Source organism: Thunnus albacares, chromosome 3 (genome assembly GCF_914725855.1).
Source record: "Thunnus albacares chromosome 3, fThuAlb1.1, whole genome shotgun sequence".
NCBI classification, from domain to species: domain Eukaryota; kingdom Metazoa; phylum Chordata; class Actinopteri; order Scombriformes; family Scombridae; genus Thunnus; species Thunnus albacares.
In genome coordinates this window covers 30,461,488-30,488,153 of record NC_058108.1, presented here as the reverse complement: position 1 = coordinate 30,488,153, position 26,666 = coordinate 30,461,488, and the positions used below count along the sequence as shown (strand labels likewise).

At 38.2% G+C, this 26,666-nt stretch overlaps 2 protein-coding genes across 2 annotated transcripts; one reads left to right on the top strand and one right to left on the bottom strand.

Annotated features, from left to right (window-relative positions):
* Nucleotides 1–2,259: 2,259 nt before the first annotated feature.
* On the top strand, nt 2,260–16,657 carry pla2g6 (phospholipase A2, group VI (cytosolic, calcium-independent)). Its single transcript, XM_044338947.1, has 19 exons — nt 2,260–2,323; nt 3,000–3,220; nt 4,996–5,205; nt 5,928–6,108; nt 6,214–6,401; nt 7,050–7,146; nt 7,427–7,609; nt 7,894–8,002; nt 9,375–9,491; nt 9,948–10,038; nt 11,127–11,290; nt 11,371–11,521; nt 12,476–12,612; nt 12,857–12,934; nt 13,264–13,418; nt 13,508–13,559; nt 14,571–14,686; nt 14,936–15,009; nt 15,351–16,657. Exons 1-19 carry the CDS (start codon nt 2,288–2,290, stop codon nt 15,493–15,495), a joined length of 2,505 nt encoding a protein of 834 aa, XP_044194882.1. The 5' UTR covers nt 2,260–2,287; the 3' UTR covers nt 15,496–16,657.
* Nucleotides 16,658–20,043: 3,386 nt separating this feature from the next.
* Nucleotides 20,044–22,445, bottom strand: LOC122976424. Its single transcript, XM_044344894.1, has 5 exons — nt 22,159–22,445; nt 21,846–22,079; nt 21,577–21,681; nt 21,037–21,252; nt 20,044–20,408 (listed from the first exon to the last, which is right to left on the bottom strand). Exons 1-5 carry the CDS (start codon nt 22,289–22,291, stop codon nt 20,044–20,046), a joined length of 1,053 nt encoding a protein of 350 aa, XP_044200829.1. The 5' UTR covers nt 22,292–22,445.
* Between the last annotated feature and the right edge of the window lie 4,221 nt (nt 22,446–26,666).

Below are 26,666 nucleotides of genomic sequence, written 5' to 3'. Positions count from 1 at the left end.
AAAGAAAGAAAAAGCAAAACCCAACTTTAGTGTTTAGATGAATGAATTGTACTTCCCTCTTTTAAAAAAAGTCAAAACAGTTTCAGGACTTGAAATTGTAAAACCACCGTGCAGATATCATGGACAGTTTTCGGTTCCCGTTCTGTTCCTATCAGACGATTCCCTTATTAGAATCTATGTTGACAACTTAAAAATTCCCTGCTTTACCATTTCCTGGTAAATTATGGGAAAGATAAGCCTAACCCTAACCCACATTTTGTCTAGATCACTACTGTGGGTGTAAACTTCTGGATGTACATGTATGATACATGTGCCGATAAAGATTTTAAAAAGTTTCATATTGAATGTGAAAAACAAACAGCTGGATATAGAAAACAGATAGTAGGTCATTTCAAAACATGTAAAAAGCATTCTGAGGATAGTGGCTATGATGAAAGCTTTGAATTATAGCTGAAACTCAAAAACCAAAAGAGATTTTTACTAAATTAGTGACATTAACAGACAGCTCAAGAATAAAGCTTATAGTGTTTGGCTGTCATGACCCTCATGACACAAGAAAAGTTTGAGTGAAGATTTAAGCTGGTGTAGAAAAAAAGATTCAAAGTATTTTAATGAAACTTCACTTTGTTTTATGGTATACTGGGATTGACAGGTTAACTATGATGCACATAACAACCACAATAATGATTTATAGCATATGATATAGTGATATTCTTCAGCTAATCGATATCTTCATGAATATCAGTTAACACAGATGTGGGCATGAGGGCTGACAGGGAAAGTAGATTTAATCTAGTGCTACTACATGTACTTAACTCTAATATATCTATCCATTACAACTTAATGTGCTGCTACTCCACCACATTTCATAGGGAAATGTAATATTTGTTGCTCAATTACATTTATATGACAGCCAGTTACGACTTTGCAGATTTTAAATACTAAACATAGGATCATCTTATAAACTAGGTGGCATTATACAGTAAACTGTCAAACAATGTAGTAAATACATACAAATATATATAATGTATATAATACATTGTTGAAAGGGCCTTTTTGCATGAAAAGTGCTTTTACTTTATATTATATGAGTGTATTTTGTAGACAAAACATACGTATCTTCATGCAAGTTAAATTTTGAATGCAGGATTTTTACTTGTGATTTTTACTTTAAATTGTGATATTTCTACTCTATCTCAAGGCTCATAATACTTTCTTACACCCCTGTATAGTGGTATTGTTGTGTTTAGTAAAGCTAATATATAAACAGAATTGTACTTAACCAGTATGAACAGAATTGCTGTTTTATAAGTGAGCTAACCTATCATCAACAGTAGAGCCGTTTACTTAGTTTATGTTTAATAGTGGCCAACACTGTTTTCTTCAATCAATCAATCAATCAATCAATCAATCAATCAATCAATCAATCAATCAATCAATCAATCAATCAATTAACCAATCAATCAAAGATGACAAATGCAATTCAAAGTGCTTTACAAGCAACTGACAGTGGTAGTGGTACAGGATGTTAAATATAAATTTAGAAACTAATGCACACCAAAATACTTAAAAAGCAAAAGAGTTCATTTTTGTATTGTATTGTATTAAAAGATAATACAATACAAGCAATAAAAATAACAATCAAAACATACAATTATGAAATACTACACAAAATAAATAGATTATAATAAAAACAGTAAAGTGTAGATAGAATAAAATAAAACAGAGTAAAATAAATAATGGTGATGATAATAAATAAAAGAGGTATAGAATAATAAAACGATAAAAGTATAAAACACTGCATAAAAGTAAGACTAAATAGATGGGTCTTTAGTTTACTGTAAAAATATCAATAGAATATATATTGATTATTGATTAAGAATATATAAGTTCCTAATTGTCTTTGTATGTCTTTCTTATATATATTTTTTCTTAATTTTATTTTATTTAAGGATTGAATATAGTGATATTCATGTCAAGCTCTATTACTACTAAGTTATTGATGTGTCAAAGGTCTTTTCTTTGCAGCTGGAACTTCCTAGCAGTGTCAAAAAGTCCAGTTTTTGACAATATTTTTCCATGTATTATGCCCCGCCCATTTTACCGAGCATTTATGTAGTCTCTGAGCTGTGATTGGATCAAAATCCCGTCAGTCATGATTTGCAGCAAGGTTGGTTGCAGTGTCGCGGTTGTTGATGTAGCCGTCAGAAGTCAGGCGGCAGCGGCTCAGAGGACAGTTAGCAGGTGAGCATGGACGGACAGCGGCAGGCTGCTTTTATACGACTTAATGCGATTAGCTTCACTTGACAGCTGGCTTACTGAAGTAATATATCTCAGAATATGTTGGATATTAAAAAAACATGAATTAAATAGACGTTTCGCTGAAACTGTGCGCTGCCTCTGGGCTTTGACGTCGGTATCATGTCAAATTGATTCCGGACAACTAGAAACTCGTGAGCAGCATGAATGGAGCCACTTGTTCATAATGTAATTAAATGAGGACCAGCCTCATTTTTCCACAGTCTATGAGAAGGTCTTGTGCAGTGAAGTGAAATAGGATGTGCAGAGTTGACAGCTAACGTGCGTTGACAACGTATGTGGAAGTCAAGCTTGTAATAACGAATGTATTAGCTGTTATTTTGATATTTGATTGTCCCGAATTTCATAGATGTAACGTTAACCATGAGTTAGAGATTGTCAGCAGCCACAACCTATAATAATAATAATGATAATCGTAATAACAATGGTAATATCTTGGATATACCTGTTGCTACTCTTGACGGTTTACATCCTGGCCTGGGGATGAAATAAATCATTCATTATTGTTGACAACAATCCTACAGGCTGGTGTAGACCAAACAGCCAAAGAGGGCAGAGCTAAACATTTCTGCATGTGCTGCCAAAACAATACAAAACACAACAAAAATGTATCAGTTATAAATCACAGAGACTATTCGGATTGTTTCATCCTCCCCTAAACAGTCTGTTCTTCGTCTCAGGTAACAATGCAGTTCTTGGGCCGGCTGTTGGACACAGTCTCCTCTGTCTCAACCCTCTTTACCAACCCTTACCGGGTCAGAGATGTGCCACTGGCTGACTACGGTGGAGGAGGAAAAATCCTGCTGAAAGACGAGGGACGTATAGTTCTGTATAAAAATGCACAGTACCAGTCATGGGACTGTGTGCTTATGTGTCCTGAGACACCGAATATGGCTCTGAGGTCAGTATTGATCACATCAAGGGGAATGTTGAGTGTTGAATGTGTCATTTGTTGTGTGATGTGGCTTTAATAAAGCCACCGAACTAGGTTTGGATTTGCAGTTGTCATCTGAAATTACCCGTTCGTTTTTAAGATGCAGATTTGGTTACTACTTTCAGACTATTACATATTATTGACCTACACAATCCCCCAACAAAGCAGCTTAACTGAATCAAAGGCGTTTATCTTGAATGAATCAGCGTTGAGCCATTCAGTCATAGATCTGAAAGGCAAAGGCGAAAACAAGTTGGCCTGAACTGAAACTAAAGGTTGAATGTGTATTGTAAGATACTGCATTAGATGTAAGAGTGGAGCTTGCCTCCAACGCATACATTGCGATCAGTGCAAACGTAACATCGGAAGTCCAAAAGATAAAGGTTTTTAAGAACTTAATGTACACTAAAATGACATCTAGTAAATGGCCTGCAATTATATAGTGCCTCTCAATCAATCAATCAATCAGACTTTATTTGTATACCACTTTTCGTACAAATACAATGTAGCACAAAGTGCTTTACACTATTAAAAACAGTACAGTTACCGTCCACCTCCATCCATGCACAAAACAATAACTGACTGTTATAAATAAAGAACTTAATAAAAATAGGAACTGAGGAAATGCTATCATAACTGTCATGAATTTGCAATGATGAAACACCAGAGGTAAGTTAAACATGTAAAAATTCAGAATGGCAAAATAAAATAATAATACAAGATTGAAATGTGTTAAAGATAATAAAATACTTTAAAAAAGGAGAGATGTATTAAAGCAAGTAAAACCAGGGATGTAAGGAAGGGTATTAAGAGGAAAACAAGCATAAAGATAGTCTAGTCTTCTGACCACTCAAAGCGCTTTAACCTACATGCCAACATTCCCACGCAAGGTGCCAACCTGCTCGTCAGGATCTTATCTAATGCACATTCACACACATACACTCACACACACCGCTAGCGCAGCCATCGAGAGCAATTTGGGGTTCAATGTCTTGCCCAAGGACACTGCGACATGTGGAGCCGGGGTTTGAACCACTCAACTTCCGATTAGTAGACGTTCTTCTGATCCACAGCCACCCCAAAGTGGTAGTGAGAAACAAAACAGAGAACTTGCACGAATCTTTTCTACATACAGTACACTGTATAAATATATAATGTAATTTGAAAAGTCTCTTTCAATAAATAAAGGAGCTCTTTGAAATCACGAGCCACAACAGGAAATCAAATCAGAAATCAAATTCCAGTGCAATCAGGCTCTCAGAGCTACTAGGAATGATTTTTCCTCATAGAAAATAGTTGATGAATGCTCATGCCTATAATATTGTTATTTATCTTACATGTCCCAAAAAATATGAAAAGGTAGCACATCTCAAATTTCCAAGTCAGCATTTCACTTGTTTATTCGGCTGATATCAGAGCGTTTCGAAACACTCTGAAGAAGGCGTTTCTATTGTGATGTGAGCCAAATAAACAAGTGAAATGTTAGTATTTTATCCTCCTTGACTTGGATATTTGAGATGTGCTACCTTTTCATATTTTTTGGAACATGCTCAATGGACTTTGGGTTTAGTACTCCACTGAGAATCCCATTGTTGAAGCGAACCTTCCTTTTCCAATCCAGTTATCTTACATGTCATTTGTACCAGTGTGACCAGTTTCCCAGAGTTTTTGGCACCCATTCAGATCTCCTCTTGAGGTTCTTGTGACATTTAATGTTGTAACCATTGCGTTGTCTGATTTAGGCTGTTTCAGGTGGCATCAGAGGAGGATGCCATGAACTGGTTCCCGCAGTATGCCCTCAAGCTTCGACCCTTCTATGAGACACTGCCGTTGAAGGCTGAGACCACCCAGCCAATCGTGGACTGCATCCGCAACCACCCAGACTGGAGCTCCGCCCACATCGCCGTGGACACGGGCCTGCGGGAGTGTCTCAAACACAACTATGTCCAGAGGTGAGACCGGACGTGGTGATTTTGATTCAGCTGGTTTTGATGGATCTTACAAGGACTGCAGCTATGATTATTTTCATTTTCAATTAATCTTCAATTTTTTTATTTTATTATCATTTAGTCTATAAAAGTAGGGGAGGAAAGTCAAATCTTCATCTTCAAATTTGCTGTAATAACAGTCCAAAAGATCATTTTTACAATGATATAAGACAGAAAAATAGTAAGTCCTCATGTTTGAGAAGATGTGATCAGCATGGAGATGTGATCAGATGGCAGAATCAGCTAATCATTAAAGCAGTAGTTGGAGCTCAGGGCAGGTTCACCAATGGATAAATATATCTGGCTGACTGAGGAGAGGATTATAATGTGTAAGCTTATTCTACAGAGACATTAATTGTGAGGCAGTCAGTATGAGAGAGTGTCAGCTAAACGCATACAATACAAAATACTATTAACTAATTAGTTTACACTTTGTGTTTTATACTTTAAATCATTCTGGTGGTTTAGAAAATCTTAGCCCATTAATTACACCATTACATCACTTGACATTACTCCATCAACTTCCCATGCAGCACTTATATAATTTGAAAACAACAGGAAATCAGTTGAACCACCTGTATACTTTGCAAAATGTTAATTTACTGGCTAAATTGTGCAAAACCACCTGTGCGGTGCTTTAATGTGCACATTAAATGAAATCACCCTCGTCGTCTTTCTGCCTCCAGTCAGATCAATGCTCGGGACACGTCAGGTCAGACGCCGCTGCACCTGGCATGTGAGCGCAGTGACTCTGCGTGTGTGAAGGAGCTGTTGGAGGAAAGCCAGGCTCGCACTGACATCAGAGACCGCAACGGAGAGACGCCCATGCACAGCGCCGCCAAGCAGGATTCTCCTGCCATCATTCAGGTCAGTACATGTGAAGAGGTTTTAACTTATCATGAAATCAGGTTAGGGGGCAAATGATGGATCAATCTCTCTTACTAATGTGTCGTCTATCATCTCCTCATCCAGATCCTGTGCTCACGGTTGTGCTCCGGGGTGAATGAGCTGAACAACAACGGGGAGACGCCACTCCATGTGTCCTGCCGCTTGGGCCGAGTGGAGGCCGTCAAAGCTCTGTTGGGCGGCGGAGCCAAGTGTGATATCATCGGAGGCAGCGGCTACGCCATCCATGCTGCCATGAAGTACAACGAGAAGGGGTGAGCTGATGGAGGGACGAGGGCGATGAACATAAGAGTTGTACGGCCTCTCCTGCACTCTGTGGTGTATTTGCTTATTATTTTATTGTCCGAAATGTACATTTTCAGTTACCAGCTACAGAATCACAGGAACTGGGAGGAGTCTGTATTTTCCTCAATGACACTACAAAACACATGGTTTTGAAGTAATAGTTTCCCTGGTTACCCTGCTGCTCTTCTACCATTATAGTAGATGAATGCTTGTACTCTTTTTTTTCTTCTCTTTTTTTGGCTGGACCACAACAGAGGAGCCATATAACCGCATCTGTCCATCACTGAGTCACTGAGTCACTGACTTACACCATTGTTTTTTGAAATAAAGCACTTCTGTGTTCATGGTAAATAAAACAAAATCAATATAACAAATAACTGTATGAATGCAAACTTTACACACATGAAACACACTGTATTAGGGTCATTTACACTCAGCATTAATGAGTAACTTGACAGTTATTGTATTAAAACTATATTTTGGGTTGTGGGTAAGTGAAATAATATATAAAACATATAAAAAATAATCTTAACTCAGCCCTTCTTACACCAGCACCATATAGTGCTATAGTTTAAAGTTAATAGTACATGTGACTAGTCTCTTTGTGTTTCTGTCAGGTGTGCGGAGGAGATCCTCAAAGCAGACCCAGGCCAGCTCCAGGCTGAGGATTCTGTATATGGTGGGACGCCTCTCCACTGGGCCAAAACTGCTGAGGTGAGGAACATCAAGTGTTTTGTGGTTAGAATTAGTAGTCTGACTCTAGAGAAACCAAAGCATTGAAGCTTTGATAGGAGAATAATGGATCTATGACCTTTGATGACCTCTGTGAGCAAGCAACCCGAGTTTGAACAACATTCACTGCTTCCAATCAGAAATGCTGGCCTGTCATTGAGGCGTCCCACACCAAGACATGCAAGTTAGGTTTTAGGAAGAAGTAACAGGAGAAGTCCTGTTGTTCTGTCCATTTAATAAAGTCTTCCTCTCTTTGTGCCAGATGTGTCGTTTGCTGCTGGAGCATGGCTGTATGGTGAACTATCTCAGTAAGACCGGGGAGAGCGCCCTCCACATTCTGACCAAGAAGGGCCGCTTTGAGGCAGCCATGGTGTTACTCACCCACGGAGCCAACGCCAACCTGAAGGGACAGGACGGGAACACAGCTCTGCACCTCGCTATGAAGGTGAGTGTATGAGATATTACGCCTGCCTTGTTCTTATCTTCCAGGTGAAAACAATAATCTTACTGATAATCAAAGTTTTCATGAAAGGGAGGAGAAATGTCAAGGAGTGATTTTGCTAAGTAGTGGCAACACAGTATCGGTATGAGGGGAAAACACTAAGAGCTACGACTCAGATTACAGGAGATTTATGCTAAAAATCCCAAACAATAGGGAAATCAGGCTGCACCGTTTTTTTTGAAAATAAAATAATGCAACACTTGTGTGACACTGTGCTCATTAATTAGATGGACCACATGGAGTTGATCAAAGCTCTGATTGTATTTGGTGCTGATGTGGAGATCCACAACGACTTGGGAGAAACACCTGGACTGATCGCTGCACGCACCAGCAAAGGTAAGAGAGACATGAAGGATGGAAAGAGAGATATCAACTGTAAGGTATACAGAAGTTGAATCAGGAAAATAAGGAACAGAGTAGGAATTCTGAGTTAGGACAGTGAAAAGCTGTGTTATATTTATAGAACTTAATGTGACTGACCTAACACGCCTGTTTGTTCTAGTTTAATCAGATTATAACATGTTAACCCATAGTCTCATTTAACAGCATGTATTCCAATGTAGATGGTAAAGCCGATGCATGAAAATGGTTGTAATGATATAATGAAACAATCTTTAGTGTCTTGTCTCTAAATATAAAGACCAGTTGTACCGCTCTTGCTACTAATTCATTGTTTTGTGACTGTTTAGAAGCAGCATGGTTACAAAGCTTGCAGCATTTCTTTTTAAAGGTGCATCATGCAACTTTACCGTGGATGATGTAAAAACACCACACACTCCATTGTACATTTGCAGCATATGTATAAAGCTTTGATTTGATCATTTCCAGCTACTCAGTGATTTCAGAGCTCGCTCTCTGATCTGTAAGGGGATTTTGTGGAACCAAAACTTCTCAGTTGATGTAGCTCCAGTCTCCTTCTCCATCTGCACATGTTCTACCTGTTCAACAGCAGAGGGCAGCACTTACAAAACATTTCAGTTGCAAAAGCTGAAAACATTTGCTCTTACATCAGTGCCACGATTAAGATATTTGTATCAGGCCTTCAGTACATATTTCTGATTTCTGCTCGCGTAAGAACAGCATCCCAAATGTACTATTTATTACATGACTGCTGTATTAGATTACATTTTAGTGCACTGAGTGTTTTCTAATAAATTCAGTGTATTATGAGGATATAAAGCAAAAAGTAAAGGCTTACAATTGTGGATGTGGAAAGTCAGAACTCTGTTGAGCTGTTCTCGATATGTTGACTTTTTAGTCTAAAAAAAAAAAAATTTTCAACCTCTTCGGCAACATTTAATGTCTACCATAGCAACATTTACATTGCCATGCAAAAGGCAAAATAATTTGACATTTCAGTGATTTCTAATAAAGGTCTGTGCATTGTTTCTACTGGATCTGTCTGTCTATTGAAACAAGATGATTATATGAGCATATTTGTTGTTTTCACATGGAGACAATTGTGTATGAAACCGCATACTCGATGCTCTGAAGCAGAAAAGATGGTAAATGGAGTTTGCTGTCATTTATTGATTTTTGTAAATGCATGATAATTGCTAACATCCTGCTTACATTCTTGCTTTCTCTCTCTGTCTCTTATCTATCACCCTCTATCTCTTCTTCTCTGCTTTTTGTGGTGTTTGTGCATGTCTAACTCCATTTGCGTGCATGTGTGTGTGTGTGTGTGTTTTTTTCGTTAAAACGAAAGGTCCGAATAGAAAGATACTGCTGGACATGCTGTGTAGTGTAGGGGTCCAGCGGTGCCTCCCCCCCTCCCCTGCCAGTCCTCCCCCCATCTCCAACAAGGCCCCACCTCCAGGCATAGGTAACAACCAACGTCCCATCCTCTGCCTCCCCTTCACTGCACTCTGTTTCAATGTTTCTCTCATCTACAGAATATGTCTCTGTTTGAGCTCTTTTACATTTTCTATAACTTTTTACATTTACTGTATTTTTTAGTTTGCTGATTAGTGAAAAAAATGATTTGTGTGCAACTTTCAAATAATCCTTAATCCTTAAAATACCAAATAACAAAAAGAAGGAATGTGTGGAAAGTATTTAACAGAAAGAGGTTATTTTTTCAAATTAAATAAGATAAAGCAAGTATCCTTACATAAAAGCAACATGCACACATATCTACTTGACATTCTTGGTATAACTCCCCTGTGGCTTGTAGAAAACCCAGTGACCCCTTTCCTTTTCCATCCTTTGTACATGAATTTGATCAATACTGTTGCCATGTGTTGGTCCCACACCAATAGCTGTTATGATTGGCTCACAGGGTTTGAGGACATCATGTTCGTGGGGGCTGCAGTCACTGCAATGAGCAGAGGCACATCCGAAGTGGACGGGCCCAAAACGGGGAAAAGGAAGTGAGTATGTTTGTAATTCCACAGTTTCTCGTCTGTTTTTCATGGTTAAAGCAAGACTATGTAACTTCTGCTGAGCAGCAGCAACAGCAGCCTCTGCTGCCACAAGTGGTAGTTAAAAGACGCTGATGCATTTAATTCTGTTGATATCTGAGCAGTGAGGATACCGTACTACTGTAACATGAGGGAACACTATTTGAAGGTGAACAGACTTCAACACTTGCTGTATCTAGACTGCAAGTGTGGCATGAGCAGCACATTTAGCAGAGCAGCAGCAGCAGTGAGTCCTCCGTCTGTGTGTCTACACAGAACGTCTCCAGTGTAGACACACAGACGGAGCACTCACTGCTACACTTGCGGTCTAGACACGGGATTACTGTTGTGACATCCCTTGCTGTGCCTCTGGCTGATCTTATTTCTATGATTGTCTGAACCCACAGCAGCTGTGTGCTAAAATGTAGCTACTAACAGCTAGCGTTATACTGACCGACTTATATTGCGATCCACATCATCTTCACACACCACGGAAAATACAGTCTGGTGGCCGCTAGTATGTAACTTAATTCTATTGATACCGATATAGCTACATATTGGTGAGATAACACGTGATTATAATTCACCAAAGGGCTCATCAGGCACACCAGCTGTCGCTTATTAGCTGAACACTCACCTACTCATAGAACTGGAGTTACATCCAGGTAACTACTATTTCTTGTGAAGGATCGTACCTGCTCAACCCAAGTTACATAGTGCAAGAACAGGTGTTCAGGGAGCGGAGTGGGAATGAAAGAGGCGCCTTTCTCTCTATAACAAGTCAGTGTACCATCAAAATGATTATGAAACTGTTATTTTAAGGTAAATCGTTGTATAATGTTGCTTTAAAGTAAAGTTTGTCTCATATTTTTTCCATGAATTCTGCGCATCTGGCTATGTGGTAGCAAAAGGATAATGAATAATAATAACAAAGTTGTTTTTTTTAAAAATATATTATTATTACTGTAACATGAAAACATGTTATTTGTATGTTTTTCTGTCTTAGATGAGACAAAAAGTTCTGGTGTAAAAAAAGTGATATCTCCTCTCGTCTGCAGGATGGAAAGACTGCTGTGTCTGGATGGTGGAGGTATAAAAGGCCTGGTGCTGATCCAGATGCTGATCGCTTTGGAGAGAGAGGCCGGTCGGCCCACCAGAGAGCTCTTCGACTGGGTGGCTGGCACGAGCACTGGGGGGATTCTGGCCCTCGCTATAATCCACGGTGAGTGTGTTTTTCTTTCTGCTTCCAAGAGTTTTCATACCCTAGCATCAAAACAATAATGGCGTCTCTTCAATGTGTAGGAAAGTCCATGGAGTACCTTCGCTGCCTGTACTTCAGGATGAAAGAGCAGGTGTTCAAAGGGTCACGACCCTATGAATCAGCACCACTGGAGGATTTCCTGAAGAAAGAATTTGGAGAGAACACCAAGATGACAGACGTCCAATACCCCAGGTAACTGTTCATGTCAAACCTATTGAAGTCCTTTCATCCTAGAAGAAATATGTTTTTGTCGTTGTAACTTCACTTGAATGTTTGAGCTTCACTTAACAGAACGATGTATGTGCAGAGTTTGACACTAGAAGACTGTTTTCACATTCAACTGCTGAAGCTGGAAAGTTTCTGTGTTAATTGAAAAGTTGTGTACGTATGAGCATAATTTCTGACATCGCAACTAGTTTGCTAATTCTGGTCCAATACGCACTTACACAAGTGTGATGAGGAGATTTGAAACCTTCAGTGCACATACAGTGAGAATGGACTTTTCAGTGAAGTAGGAGACATCTTGAAATAAAAAATATTTGCATATTCATAGAGTCTGGATTTTTCAGTGAGGTAGAAAGAGTAGATGTCATTTTAAGAATTTCTAACCACATCAGACACATTTTTGTCTTAAAACAAGTCTGACGGGGATTTTAGAGTTAAATGTGTCCACTAGGCAATAGGCAGAAAAGTGTAAAAAGGCAGTAGAGACACTAGACATTTCACTAAAAGCTAAAAATGTCAACCTCATAGTGGCGCTGGAGGAAAAGTCAGGCGATCACCAGAGTCAGTAGGATGTGTCCTCTGGGGACAATGGAGATCTGTTCAAAATGTCATGCCAATCTGTTCAGTAGTTATTGAGATATTTCATTCTGGACCAAAGTGGAGAGAAAGAAAGAATGACTGACAGACCTCACCATCCAACAATGCTGCTAGCATGGCTAAAAACTAGTAGTAGAGGATCCAGAATCTGTAAATGAGCAAATTTTGGTGTCAAAGTGCTGGTTTTTCAGGTTTAGATCAGAATGTCTTGTCAAACACTTTTATGATGAACAAAAGCTGAGATATCTGACTAAAATTCACTTTTTTATGTTAAACTCACATCTACTCTATTATCTTTTCACTCATTCATTTGTTCTTGTACAGGGTGATGGTGACCAGTGTTCTGGCTGACAGACATCCAGGAGAACTGCACATCTTCAGGAACTATGACCCTCCCTCCGTCCACAGAGAGCCCCCGTATGCCACCACGGCCACGTTCCAGCCTCTCACTGTCCCACAAGGTACTAGACCAACTGCACTAGTGCTCAAATGTTTTATGAATGGTGGGTGGTGGTGTGTGTTGCTGTCTGCCACAGTGTCCTTCATGTTGCCACCAGATGGTGACATAGTAAAGTATTTTCTAACTCTACACATGGTGGTAAATTATACTCAGTTCATTCAGGATTATATATTTATTTAGAAAACGAAGCCTGAGAAGTCCATTTGTGTTGTGTTGTTTGAGTGGCAACCATGTTGTTGTTACAGGATGGGAGGATGAGGATGTGTTGATAGTAGGATACACAGTGGAGCCAACCAGAAAGCGTAGGAAGGTGACAGCTGAAGGTGTGTTTGTGAGTGAGAGACAAAGGAACAGGTTCACAAAGAACTTAACTTGGTCAGTCACAAAATTACCTCACAAATTCCCATCTGTTCACGTATAAATATTATCCAGAATACATGCTTTTGAATACTTTAAATAGCAAAGCAGCAAAAAACATGTTTCAGCCCCACACCCTTTTCAACATGGATGAATGTGTTCACTTCTTCACTGTTTCAAACTCGGTTATTGATACATTTTGGCACATTTCACTTTGTACTTAAGTTTGCACCCAGAATGATAAACTAGTCGATTAGATCGATTGTTTCATGACTTTTTAAAATCTTTACATCAGAACAACTTGTGTGGCGAGCTGCCCGCTCCAGTGGTGCTGCCCCCACCTACTTCCGACCGATGGGCCGCTTTCTGGACGGAGGGCTATTGGCCAACAACCCGACACTAGACGCCATGTCAGAAATCCATCAGTACAACAAAGCCTTAAAAGCAGAGGTAGGTAACCTAACACCTTACTTATCTAGTCCTCCTTTTAAAAAATATCAAATAATCTATCATCTCTCTTTTTAACTCTTCTCTCTCAGGGTCATGGGACGGAGGTCAAGAAGCTGGGTATAGTGGTCTCCCTTGGAACTGGTAAGCCACACAGTTGTGTCTGCAATGGCAAATAATGTAATTCACACTAACTTTTCTACATGCAAAACCAATGGTCACTTAGATTAGTTTATGTCTAACCCCATCTTCACTATTCAACATGAGTCTATTAAAGTATAAGGCTGGTGGTTTTCTATATTTTTATTATTGTAAACAAATCTAATGTGCAGAGTCAAACCAACAACGAACCTATCCTACTTACAAGTATTGTCTGTGTATCCAAAGCCTAATATATCATATTCCTCTGTGACATAGACCTCTGTTGTTGTCCAAAAACTATTAAAAACATGTCAATGAGCCACACCGCTGTGAGTGACATGTTCCTTCCCCCCGAAGGCAATAGTTACTGTAGTTTGTTTAGAGACGGCTCCAAAGATTAATAACAGCAGTAACATTTTCAGTCTCAGGAGAGACGTTCCTTGTAATGCAGGTCCTACTGAGCGTGATGCATGCTAATGCATTTTGCTAAGGTGCCTCTGTTTATAGTGTATTGATAGCTCGTTGTGCTAGATGTCACAACCTCTTGACTTTGTAAATTTCAGTGCAAAGTCAAGAGATGATGACACGTCAAGATGAAAGGTCAATATGACGTGTTTTTAATGACAACAGGGGAGCTCAGAGGAATAAGATGTATCAGGCTTTGGATAAACTCACAACACTTGTAAGTAGGATCAGTTCATTGTTGGTTCGGCTCTGCACATGAGATTTGTTGACAATAAGAAAACTATTGATTATTATTATTATTGCATAGATTAAAGGATGTTTTCAATTGCTGTTGGGGGGGAAAGGAAGACACATGTCCTTACAAAGAGATATTAGAGATCTGAAGCCTAATCAGAGTGATTTACATCCCTAACTCCTACTATGTTTGTACCTTGCTTTGACCACTGAACTAAACAAAAAACATTTACACAACTCACAATGAGTAACTAAATTTAGAAACTCCTCCTGCTCCTCCAGCTGTACAGTATCTGTGCTCCTGTGTGTCTCCAGGTAAACCTCCTCAGGTGGTGGTGAGCTCTGTGGATGTTTTCCGGCCTTCTAACCCTCTGGAGCTGGCCAAGAGTTTTGTAGGAGCCAAAGAGCTGGGCAAGATGCTGGTGGACTGTGTGAGTATAGTTTGAGCGCCTGCTTTTAAATTTACCTTGTTCCTTGTGTAAATCAATGAGTGCTGGACGCTCATCATCCACAGCTGAAACTATATGTTTTTTCATATGAATTCATCCTGCCAGAGTTGTGTTTTCCACTTTTTGTGAAGCCTTTTAATATTCCTGATATTTTGGACATGACAACCAGTATCAATAACATTTCAGAAAGTGTCTCTAATTCTAATATTTCCTCTCTCTCTGACTGGACAGTGTACAGATTCTGATGGCTGTGCAGTCGACAGAGCAAGAGCCTGGTGTGAAATGATCGACACCATCTACCACAGGTCAGCTGACCATAAATCTGCAGCACTTCAGTTCTTTATTTACTGCTGTCTCTGCTCTCTGTTTTAACTCCAGCTGGCAAAGAGTAAATGATTATCTGCTATGTTCCTGGCCTAAACTAGACATCATTGCAGCTCTATAACATCATAGACAGTATAACTTTACCAACCAACACCATCTGGCTTGAAGCTCAGCTTGAGTGACCCACATCGTTACAGCCTGAGATGCATGTTGATCAAGTTTGTTTCTGTTTGTGTTTGTCAAATGGGCATTTATAGTATTCATGGTTGGTCTATTATCTCTAATGTACTTTAAAACTATTTATTTATTGTCTTTTGTACAGATTGAGCCCCCAGCTGTCTCAAGAGGTGATGTTGGATGAAGTGAGTGATGCAGTCCTGGTGGACATGCTGTGGGAAACCCAAATGTACCTTTATGAGAAGAGAGAAGTCCTCCAATCCCTGGCAAAAGTGCTAATGGACAACTGAAAGCACAAGAAAATCATGAGGAAAGGCTATGAAGATGGGGCTATAAGAGCAGAAAGGAATGTGAAAGCAAAATGGAGAAAAGGAGAGCAAAGGAGTCTTTTGAGTGGAGTCAAAGACAAGAGTGATTGGATGACGCACAAAGATTAGTGAGACATGTGTTCGAATCGAAACTATGATGTCTGTGGCGGTGTGCTCTTTCTTTAAGACAAACCCCTTGAGCCAATGTGACCACAGCGACTTTCATATTTACACTCAAATGTCAGTACACGATAGCAAATGTATAAAACATGGCAGAGACTGAAATCTAACAGGAAAATAACTGACAGGATGTCGCCTATTGGAAGACAAGTTATGTAGCATCTTATGACCTTATCACTGACCTTATCAAGTTTAATGTGTTTGTATATAAACCATTGAAATAGAGTGTGGAGTTTCCCTTCTTTGGTATGTGAATACAGGGGAACTGTAGGAGGAAGTGGTTCCAACTAAATCATACTAAGATCAGTATACACTGTGACTGTGATAGTGTCAGTTTACTGTCACCCTCCCCCTCTCTATAGTGTTGCGTGATAAGTTTTTGAATCCAGTTCTCATTGGTTGTGATAAAACCATAATGCCCTTCGTCATTCTTCATTTTGTTGTTCCTCTTTCTTTCTTTTTTACCCAAGTAGCTGCAAAGACAATGTACAGACATATTACTTAAGGCCATATCAGAAGGACCCTGCAGTAGCGCGACAAAATCTGCAATATACTGTAACACAGCTTGGACGACGGTGATGATGAACCAGATCTGCCTTATGTGTCTGGGGCCCAAATTTGTACTGTTTTCTTTCATTCACATCACACTGTCATGCCTTTTTATAGGTTATTTAGACTGACTTTAAACATAACCTCACTCCCATTGCTAACTTGCTTGCACACTGTACACTTGTTACAACCTTTCATAAAGGTATCTTGAACAAATATTTAACATGTACTTGTACAACTGGAATTATACACTTGAATTATAAACTTACTTGAAAGACAAAGAAACAATACTGCACTGGTGTTTGTACAACCTAAACTAGAAGTAACAAATTATTTACATATGTTTTTTTTGTATATGGATTAATTACTGAAGTGTATACTGGTATGGTAATAAAATATATTAATATGGACTTCAGTTGTGTCCATGACTGTTTTGTTTCTTTGTTGTGCACTTGATTTTCAGCCGACATGTTATTTAACTCAGCACGGGTAAGATTAGATCCCTGTTTTATTAATTGAATGCTGTGTGACCATTGAACAATTCAGAGCATCAGTTAAAGTAAGTCAACTTTATTTAAAGGTACAATCCATAGTAAAGAAAAGGGTCATCCCACCATCAAAACTCAAAACTTACAATTGCATTTAACTTTTGCATTCAACTTAGTTGAAAGACCCTTTAAGAAAAGCATTAAAGACAACAACTGCTAAAAAGCTTTAATTATTGTTTGATGCTTTGTAAGAGAAAGTAAAACCATTTTTTAATTGTAATGTCACATCGTGTTAAACAAATAAATTCCGATTTCATTTTCATCTTTAATGGAAACCTGTAATTATGAATTATTAACCATTTCATGGTTAGTCCAATATCCTTTTTTATAATCACGTTTTAGCAATTATACAATAGTACTTTGATCAAAATGTAGCAAGACACTAACATTACCTTTCAATCAATAATGTGACAATTTCAAAATTTCTGCTATCACCATGGCAACTGTTGTAACGTTATGTCCGAAAAATACATACGTTTAGCTGCCCTGAAACAAACAAACCATTGTTTCTATGGATGTCCATCACTGCCAGTGTGCTCCTGAGGTGCTCGCTCATGTAAGACCAGAAAAATATCCCTTTGTACATCATGAAGGAAGGTTATATTCACTCTCTTGAAGTTTTTGCTTGCTGTGTAATTTTAGGGATCCACCATCTGGCCATTATACCTGAAAAAAAAGAAAAAAGAAAAGAATGTACTGTCATTATGTTTCAAAGTAGGCTGTTCAAAAATATACAAGAAAAGCGATTTTTCTCAGTTGATGCAGTCTCGTCATATGTCTCACAATCTTTAACTACATTCTAGTAACCTTTTAAGCAAGTTTCATGAAAATCTGATCATTGGTGTGTTCAGTGATCATCAATGTAGACTTTAAACACCACAGTGAAAGAACCTAACCCACAAGTTTTATCAAAACAGTACCAGTAGGGTCTGAGATATCATGTAGTCCAGCCTGTAATAAGCTACGTAATTCTTATCTCTCTCAAATGTAATCAGTTGTAATGAAGAGATGCTTACTCAGGGGTTGTGTTGGATCTAAAGCGGACAACAGCATAGAGGACATGCGTCTGTTCTTGGGGCTGATGTGGCTGGACGGTGGTGTAGAGCGGATCTGTCTGGTTCTTAGAGAAGTAAACTCTGCTGTAGTAAAGGTCATCCTGCTCTGTTGCTTGAGCTGAGATGTCTTCATACACAGGACCAGGGTTTAGCTGATAAAGAAAGTAAATAATATTATTTTACATTATGTTAAAGTTTTGGCTGATCCTCCAAAGCAATATGGAACAATTCCAAGTAGAACACAACTGATAATGGTTTTGGAAGAGATATTAAATGAGTGTAACAACAGATGTTTGGTTTCTTTATGTTCCAGTTTCATGAATAACAATAAAAATAGTTTTTCCCATTTAGGGTTTCTCCAAGAGAATTATCAACACTGAAAATAATGATAAAACAGTGTTTAGTAAAGAAATAACCTGCAAGAAAAGCATTTAAACAGGGTTGTTGTCAGAAATGTTATGTAATGTGGCAGAATTGTTTAAATTATTTTATTTTACCTGCTCCATATTGTCTGATGTTTCAAGTCTAGGAGAACGGCTGGAGGACCTCTTTCTCCTGCTTAGTGAAATGAGTGAATATAAAAATGAATAGATGATGTCAGGTTAGTGTGTAAATGTCATGACTCTAAAACAAAGCTCAGTGTTTCTCACCTAATCCAGAAGAAGACGGTGAGTGGTATTATAACCAGGAGAGCAGCAACAACTCCAACTGCTGCTGTTGATGTTCCTGTGGTACTTTGGACAGTGAGAGTCTTTTCACCAGAGCTGATGTTTTTGTGGGTTTTGACAGCATATGAGTAGTTTCCTGCATGCTGAATGCTGACTGGGTCTAGAACCAGGTGTTTGTTTTGGCTCTCTGGCGCCATCAGAAGTCGACTGTTCAAGTACCAAATGTAGTTTGTGTTGTCAGTCAGAGGACAGCTGGTACTGCAGGTCAGTGTGACTCTCTGGCCCTCTGTCACCACAGCAGCAGGATACAACTTAACTTCCAAGTCTGAAAGATTATTAGATTAGTCAGTAAATGTAAAAGAGACGTATCATCTTAAAAGTCCTCATACCTTAATTACAAACTAGGTTTGTCACTGTCCTTCAAAACAACCCAGATGACATGATGATAAAAAAACAACTCATATACAGTAAGTGTTTTCTAATCTGCCACTCCTACGTTTAAGGTACAGACAGGTTTAGGTAACTAAAACTACTGTACTAGTTAAAATCACCATCATGGTTTAAAAAAATGCTTTGTAGAAGATGAGACATGAAGCATAGACTCCTGTGTCAGTCACAGCCTTTGTAGGCTCATCCATCCATTCTGATCTCCTCTCTAACTATGGTGGCTGAGAGAGCTCAATGCACTGCAACTTATTAAAACACAAACAAATGAAGATCTTCATATTTTTGACACATATGTAACATCAAGAAATACACTGTAAGTAAATAAACAATGCAAACTGTACAGAGTAGTAAATAGGCTTGTAGGTTACACACAAAATCAAATTTGAAACTAAAACAAACATTGTTAGCTCATTTTTGAACACTAAAAAGCAAATCCTGACATCAGTTTTTCATGTCCCCCAGACACTTCTTTATTTTTGTAACTTCCCTTTTATTTGCTTGTGTTTCCTATATTTGAAGCACATTTCTTTATACTGTGTGTCAAAGTGGTGAGAATGTTTTCTTCATTTGCCTGTTTACATGCATTTTTTTTAAGTTGCAGCATGTTGAACTCTCTCTCTCTCCTACACTGTTTTAGTGGAGATACAACTTCTACAATGATTTGACACATTTAAATATGCATGATGTTTTAATTAGACCATTGAGACAGTAGACAGAATACAGGCTCCTAATTTAGCCAAAGTTTTTAAGATTTATCTGTTAAAGTTCTTAAAACGGTGAATAATTGGACCATGGCTTCACTGTGAATGATTTATTGTGTGATATTTAAGAAATCACTGGTCTGATTTTGACAAAACACAGATGCATCTTTACACTTTGTTGTTATGAATTTCAGGTGGTGCATGACCCTGCATACAGGTTATTGTATGCACTTAATTTAGCTACAGTTACATCGTTTTGACTTTCTACTCTTTTGTTAGTGTTATCATATTAAGCATGAACCAGCCTTTAGTCCTCTTGTAGGCATTAAAGAATAAAGTCTGCTGACTTCTGTTAGTACATGGTGAGAGAGCAGCACAGTCTCTATTGAAAAGTATACAGACAGGAATTACCCGAGACAATCAGAGTCACAGGTGGATCAGCCCTCCATGTCCATTTATCTTTTTGTAGTATGAATGTGTATTCTGCTGAGTCATTCTTGTTCAGGTTATTGATTCTCAGGATGTGCTGTTTGTTCATGTTGTCAAGATACTGCACACGAACTGCACCTTTAGTCGGCCTCACAATTTCGTACACACCACTTCTCTTTATTTTATACCAAACTTTAGACACAGGCTGCTGGTTGTCAGGATACAAATATTCACTTGAAATGTTCACTGAAGAGCCTTCCAGGGCGCAGATTCTCCTTCTGATGTAATTTACACTCCAGCAGTTATTATAATCAACACCTGAAATATAGATTAAAGACATAAAATAGGGTCACTCTAAATAACTGCTAAAGTAGCCTTGCCTAATACTTAAATAAAAAAAATCTGTGGTAAAAGTTCAGGTGTTTTTTATAAATCATGTTTTCTTCAAATCAGGAAATATCACACAATGTGAAAGCAGCTAAAGCATCTCTTTAAATATTTTATATGGCTCCTTTACAAAAAATGTAAAACATTGTTTGGATTTATACTGAAGCTTGCATTTAATTTTTCTTTATGGCACAATCTCTAAATTAAATGTTTAAGTATTTTTAAATTTCTAATGTGTAATTATTGTGTAATTGTTATGTGTTGTCGTTATACAGACTGTGATTTAAAGCTTCACAAGCGAGTCATATCAACTCAAACACTAATCAACAGTTCATGTTGTCTTTAATAAGACACACTGGTTACCAGCAGATCACCTCCATCACTGACTAAATCATAAGTCAGATAATGGATTAATAACACTACAAAGAAAATGAAAATGAGGTTGAATCGACACCTCTGAAATATATTTCATGTTGCCCAATAAGCATACAAACTAAAGACAAATGTGCCATCCTATAATATAACAGTAATAACAGACTGTAAGTTGGTTTATACTCACAGACTTCAGCAGAGTGCAGATCCTCGTGGTCTTTGACAGCACAGGAGAAGATATCAGGAGAGGAGTTGGGAACTGAAAACTGCTGTTTCTTCTCAGACATTAAGAGTCTGTTCTTGTACCATCTATAGGCACTTTGGATGTCTGTCAGTGGACAGTTGGTGTTACAGGTCAGTCTAACATGATTCACATCTGCAGGAGTCCTTTGTAGACCTACTTCTGTTAGGAGATGTTAAAAACATTTTTCAACAGTTTATGTGTGTCATGTTGAATTAATTAAAAATGATATATTGATTAAAAAGTTATTAAAGTGTGGTTAGTGCAGAAAAGAAGAATGTGCAGAACTGTAGTAAACATGTCAGTAACAGTAAAAATTAGAAAATAAAGAAAGCAAAGATATGACATGAAAATATTGATACGAAAATAAATTATTCATGGTCAATTAGACGTCTATTCTTAAAATATTGTTTTAAAGGTGTTCTAGGTGTGGGTGGTGGGAGTGGTGTTTGTGTAAATGTTTGTGGATGTTTGGAGAAAGTTAACCTCTGGGATATGTGATGGAGCAGGACTCATCCACTGATGTCTGCTTTTCAGAACACATTCTTCCTTTAGCGTAGGTCACAGTAAAGCAGGTCGATGTGACAGAATCTGAACAAAAACAAATAACATTTAGTAATTTAAATGGTAAACACTTAGTTACAGTATTTCATAGGCTTTACAATTTAAGGCAAAGCTTAAATAGTAAAGATATTCTTGAAAGTGTTTAACGTGAAGTTTTGTAACATGAAAAGGAGCCAAATGTTGTCACTCACCCACTGAGACTTCAGGAGCTCTGAGACGCTCGTAGTCTTTGATAGCACAGGAGTATCTGACTGCTTCCTCACTGCTGACCAGCTGTTGGTACCAGGGAGACCAGTCCTGATAGAGAAACTCTCTGTTCTTGTACCAGATGTAGGCTGCAGGGTTTTCAGTCAGAGGACAACTGGAGCTACAAATCAGTGATACTGTCTGTCCCTCTGTGGCAGGAATCACCTTCACCTGCAGGTCTGAGATGATGGTGAACAATGTAAGAATTCATATTCTGATTTCATTCTTAAAGTAATACATTAGTGAAAACCACTGTACCTGCAACATGGAGGACGATTACACTTTGCATGCAGTCTTGTGGGTTTTCTGCACTCTCTCTACAGCAGTAAAACTTTGCATCACTGTCTGTCAGATCTTTGATTGTTAGAGTTGGATGACTCTCTTCAGACATGTTGTACGTTACACGATTTCCATCTGCAGAGAGCTCAGTCTGAACATAGTTGAAGCCATCCCAGTATACAGTGAACCATTTCCTGCTTGAAGTGGGATGTTGAGCTGAGCAGGGCAGATCCACTGATGAACCTTTTAAGGCACAGATGCTGTTTGCTCGTCCCTGAACCCCTTTAACAGAAGCATTGATTCATAATTATAACATTCTTCTAGTACTAATCACTGAATATTGATAGTATGAAATATTGTAAATGAAGGACATTTGATGTATAATCTGCAATTTTCTTCAGGTTGTGCACATTTTAACTCCTGTAATCAAGTAAAATATTATTTCTTTTACAGATTACAGTTAATAATCTCATATTATATATATCATGTTTACAGTCATTATATAAGAAGAGATAAACAATAATTCATACCTGAGATGCACAGAATGAAAGCCATAAACACACAGCCAGCTTCTGCCAACAACAAGGCTGTTGTAGTCCCTCTGCTTCTAAACACAAAGTTGATTATATTATTTTTTTAATGGCCTTACCACACCTGCTGTGTTTATGAAAGTTCATAAAACATCAAATCTATAAATAAATGGTCAAAATCAACAGCAGTCCTCTTACACAGTAAAGACTTAAGAGGACAGAATGGACTGTTGATCAATGTGAGAGTTGCGGGCAGATGCACAGCATGAAGCTCTGACAACTGAAATTCACTTCCTTCCTGCTTCTTCCTCTAGTACAGAATCTACCTCACATAGTTCAGTATTTATTTGATGTCATAATTCGAGAAGGAAAACTCTGACTTTAACTTATGGATGTCATTATATTTCTTAGTCTGTATCTCATCACAATTATTATTTTTATTTTCAGTTTTTATAGTGTATTGGTTCTTCATGCCAGATATTTTAGTGTTAAACTGCATTATATTTTCATTGAAAAGTTGTAAAAACTACTGAAGTGAGAACAGAGAGATGTGAAGCTGTCTATGGACGGTGATGGTGGTTTCTGTGGTGGAAACTGCAGAAGTTTATGGTAACTTAAAACACTGCAGATCATGCAGAATAGGACTAATAATAGTATAATATGTTGTACATGAAGGACATCTGAAGAGCTCATTCTGGCAAATGAAGTGAAAATCTTATTCATCCTTTCTGTTTTCTGTATCAATCTGCAATTTTCTACAACAGTTAACAGTAAATGATCATTACATCAGAGAGGATAAACATTTATACCTGAGATGTTCGAGCTGAAACCAGTAAACACACATCCAACTTCTGCCAACAACATGGTTGTTTTAGTCCCTCGCTTCTAATCAGTGGACCTTTTTCACAGCAAACACTTTGACTTGTTCAAGCAGAAAAAGTACAGGTGTAAATAATAACATAAATTTTGGCACCAATACTGGGTCTATGAGTTGATTGTATAACAGTGTTTGTACCTGCTACATCATAACTGCTGACTTTATGAAAGCTCATAAAAATGTAATTGAAGAGTCTAAATTAAGAGCAGGTTTATAGAGAAATGACTGAAGCCAGAATGGACTGTTGGTCAGTGTGAGGGCAGCTGGCAGACATGCTGCATGTAGCTCTGATACCAAAAATAAACCTCCTTCCTCATTATAATTCTTAGTAAAACCACAGATAAACAATCTATGTGTATCTATGTGTATTTTGACATGGAGAACCTTCATATTTACTTTAAGGTGTCATTGTTTCTCATTTTTAAGTAATGTATCGGCTCATCATGCAACATGCAGCAGTGTACAGCTGCATCAAGTTATCATAAAAAGGTGTCAAACTTGCCAGTGTTGGTCAGAAAGGTGTGAGGCTGTCTGTGTTTGTTTCATGGTGGAAAAAAAACACTTGTGAAGAGGAAGCTGCAGACATAGTTTTTATGATCGCATCACTGCAGAACATGCAGAGTAGAACATGTTTCTGAGAGCAAAATAAGTTTTACAAAAGCATTTTTACAGTTATGGCTGCAAATCAAACAGAAAGCACAGTAATACAACATGAAGCACACCAGAAAAAAACACAGAATGCTTCAATAAGCTTACATGGCATTGTATTGTGGTCTGGCAATGCCATTAGTTAATCTACTATAAGTATTCTGTTCTCAATGATGCAACATGTCCGTCAACAATCCACAACAAATCTAAAAATCTGCACAAAGCAAGACAGCATGTGAAAATGTGGTCCAAATATATACATCATACTTCATCTCATTTAAATGTTCTCTGTTTGTTCCACTGATGAGGGACACAAGCCAAAACACATGTATCACAATAATTATTCTCTATATTACCAATGTGGTCTTATTTCTAGCAAATGTGAAAAAGTCTTCAGATACACTTGATCTGCTGTCTCAAAGTGTTCAGTACTTTTGGGTAACTGCTGTTAAACGTGGAGTGGAGTGTACTGGTGCCAGAGATTAGAAACCTTGAAATGTGACATTGAAGTCTGGCATATATCATGCAGAAAGGTTTCCCACTGTGAAACATCTCACCAAGATTTATTAACATCAGACCTGTGGTGTGTCAGATACACCCCAACACTATATTTGTATTGAAGGGTTGTTGAAAATAGTACTGTTCAAGATGAGCAAGGTCACTAAGTGGATCTTGAATCAGTTGTAATCATTGATCACTTTGGGGTCCTGTTGGGTCTAAAGTTGACAACAGCATAAGCAACGTCGTCCTGTTCTTTAGACTGGTGTGGCTGGACGTTGGCGTAGAGAGGATGTGTCTGGGTCTCAGAGAAGTAGACTCTACTATAGTGAAGATCATCCTGCTGTGTTGGTTGGGCTGAGATGTTTTCATTCACAGGACCAGGGTTTAACTGATGAGAAGACAAGACAAACAACATTAGTTTACATTGTGGGGCATTAAACCTCTAATAATAATAAGTAACTGTTGACCTTACAGCCTTAGAGGTATACTTAGTTTGTCCAAAATATGTTAATTTTCTTTTACAGAATAGTTTTTAGGTCAGAGTAATCTTCATGATATCAATGATAAATGATTAATGAATGAATGAATGAATGATTAATCCATATCAAATGATTTACAAATGGCTGACTTGTGTTGGAAGACTAATGTAGCTGTGTAATGTGGACTGCAGTAGAAGACATTTTAGATGTACAGCACATCTACGCTGCAAAATTTGGACCAATAAAACTAATGGTACTGTACAATGTAGTTCTGTGTTGTTTTGTGTAACTTGAAGGATCATCCCATCTGAGGGGAAACAGGACAGACGAAGGTGATGTTTTTCCAATGCAGCAGAATTGAAAATATTCTGTTCTTTGAGAAGGAACCACAAATCCTGCACACTCAGGTAAAAAATCCTACTTTCTTACTTGAAAGTCTACGAAGGCCCGAAGTGTTTTTAATTAATTAAGTAAAATTGACCTACAATGTGAGTTTTAAATCTTAGTGACCTGTCATTAAAGCCAAACTGAAATTTGAATTCTCTCCACTTTTTGTGAAAGGAAATATAAACAATCATGAAACTGCAGATATTGTGCATAATTCTCAATGTTTCAAAAGAAGATCAAACAATTTTTGGACATATTTGCGGAAACAATGTCTTAGCTTCAGGCCTGTGGGTGGGTGTTTCCCTTTGTAGCAATTGACTGACATCTGAATGATGTCGTTGTAAGGAGACACGCTGTCAGCTCGCTGCTGCTCAACTGAATAGAGCACGTCATACTCTGTATAGCCTCTGATGTTGCTGATAAAGGGAAAAAACATCTTGTATCAGGATGTTTTTTCCCCTTATCAACAAGTTCACATAGTGTTGGTTAAGTCCTCTTAGTGATTAAAGACATCTGTCCATTTACAATATTCAATATTTGGGAGGACCCATCATGCTGTGAAGTTTGTATTTCACTCAGAAACTGGAAACTAGAAAGCTAGACTAACTAGCTTCCACTCAGAAAGTGAGAGCTATGTAAACTAGCTTGTTAATGTTAGCACTGATTCCCACAAGACGTCATTTTTGTTCATGTTATTCAACTCCTGCTAAGTCATTCTGCACACTCAGTGCTGTGTTTGTCCCACATTATTAAAAGGAGGAGGTCTAGTTAGCGTTAGATGTCTCTCTTTCACAGGTCCATATAGAGTATGATGATGGAAAATGATCAGACTGTCAAAACTATAAGTTGAAACTCACAGTAATAGGTCCTTTAATGTCAGCAGCCCCCCATGAATTTAATCAGGACACTGAGTAACGTACTGTAAGCAGTGTTCAAATCACAAATGGGACCAAGTAACAGCTAACAATGACTAGCAAGGACTAACAATGTATGAACCATTTTAGTGCCTGCTCACACAGATGTCGCACCAATAAAATTACCAAACCATCGTTGTCAGCTGGAGAA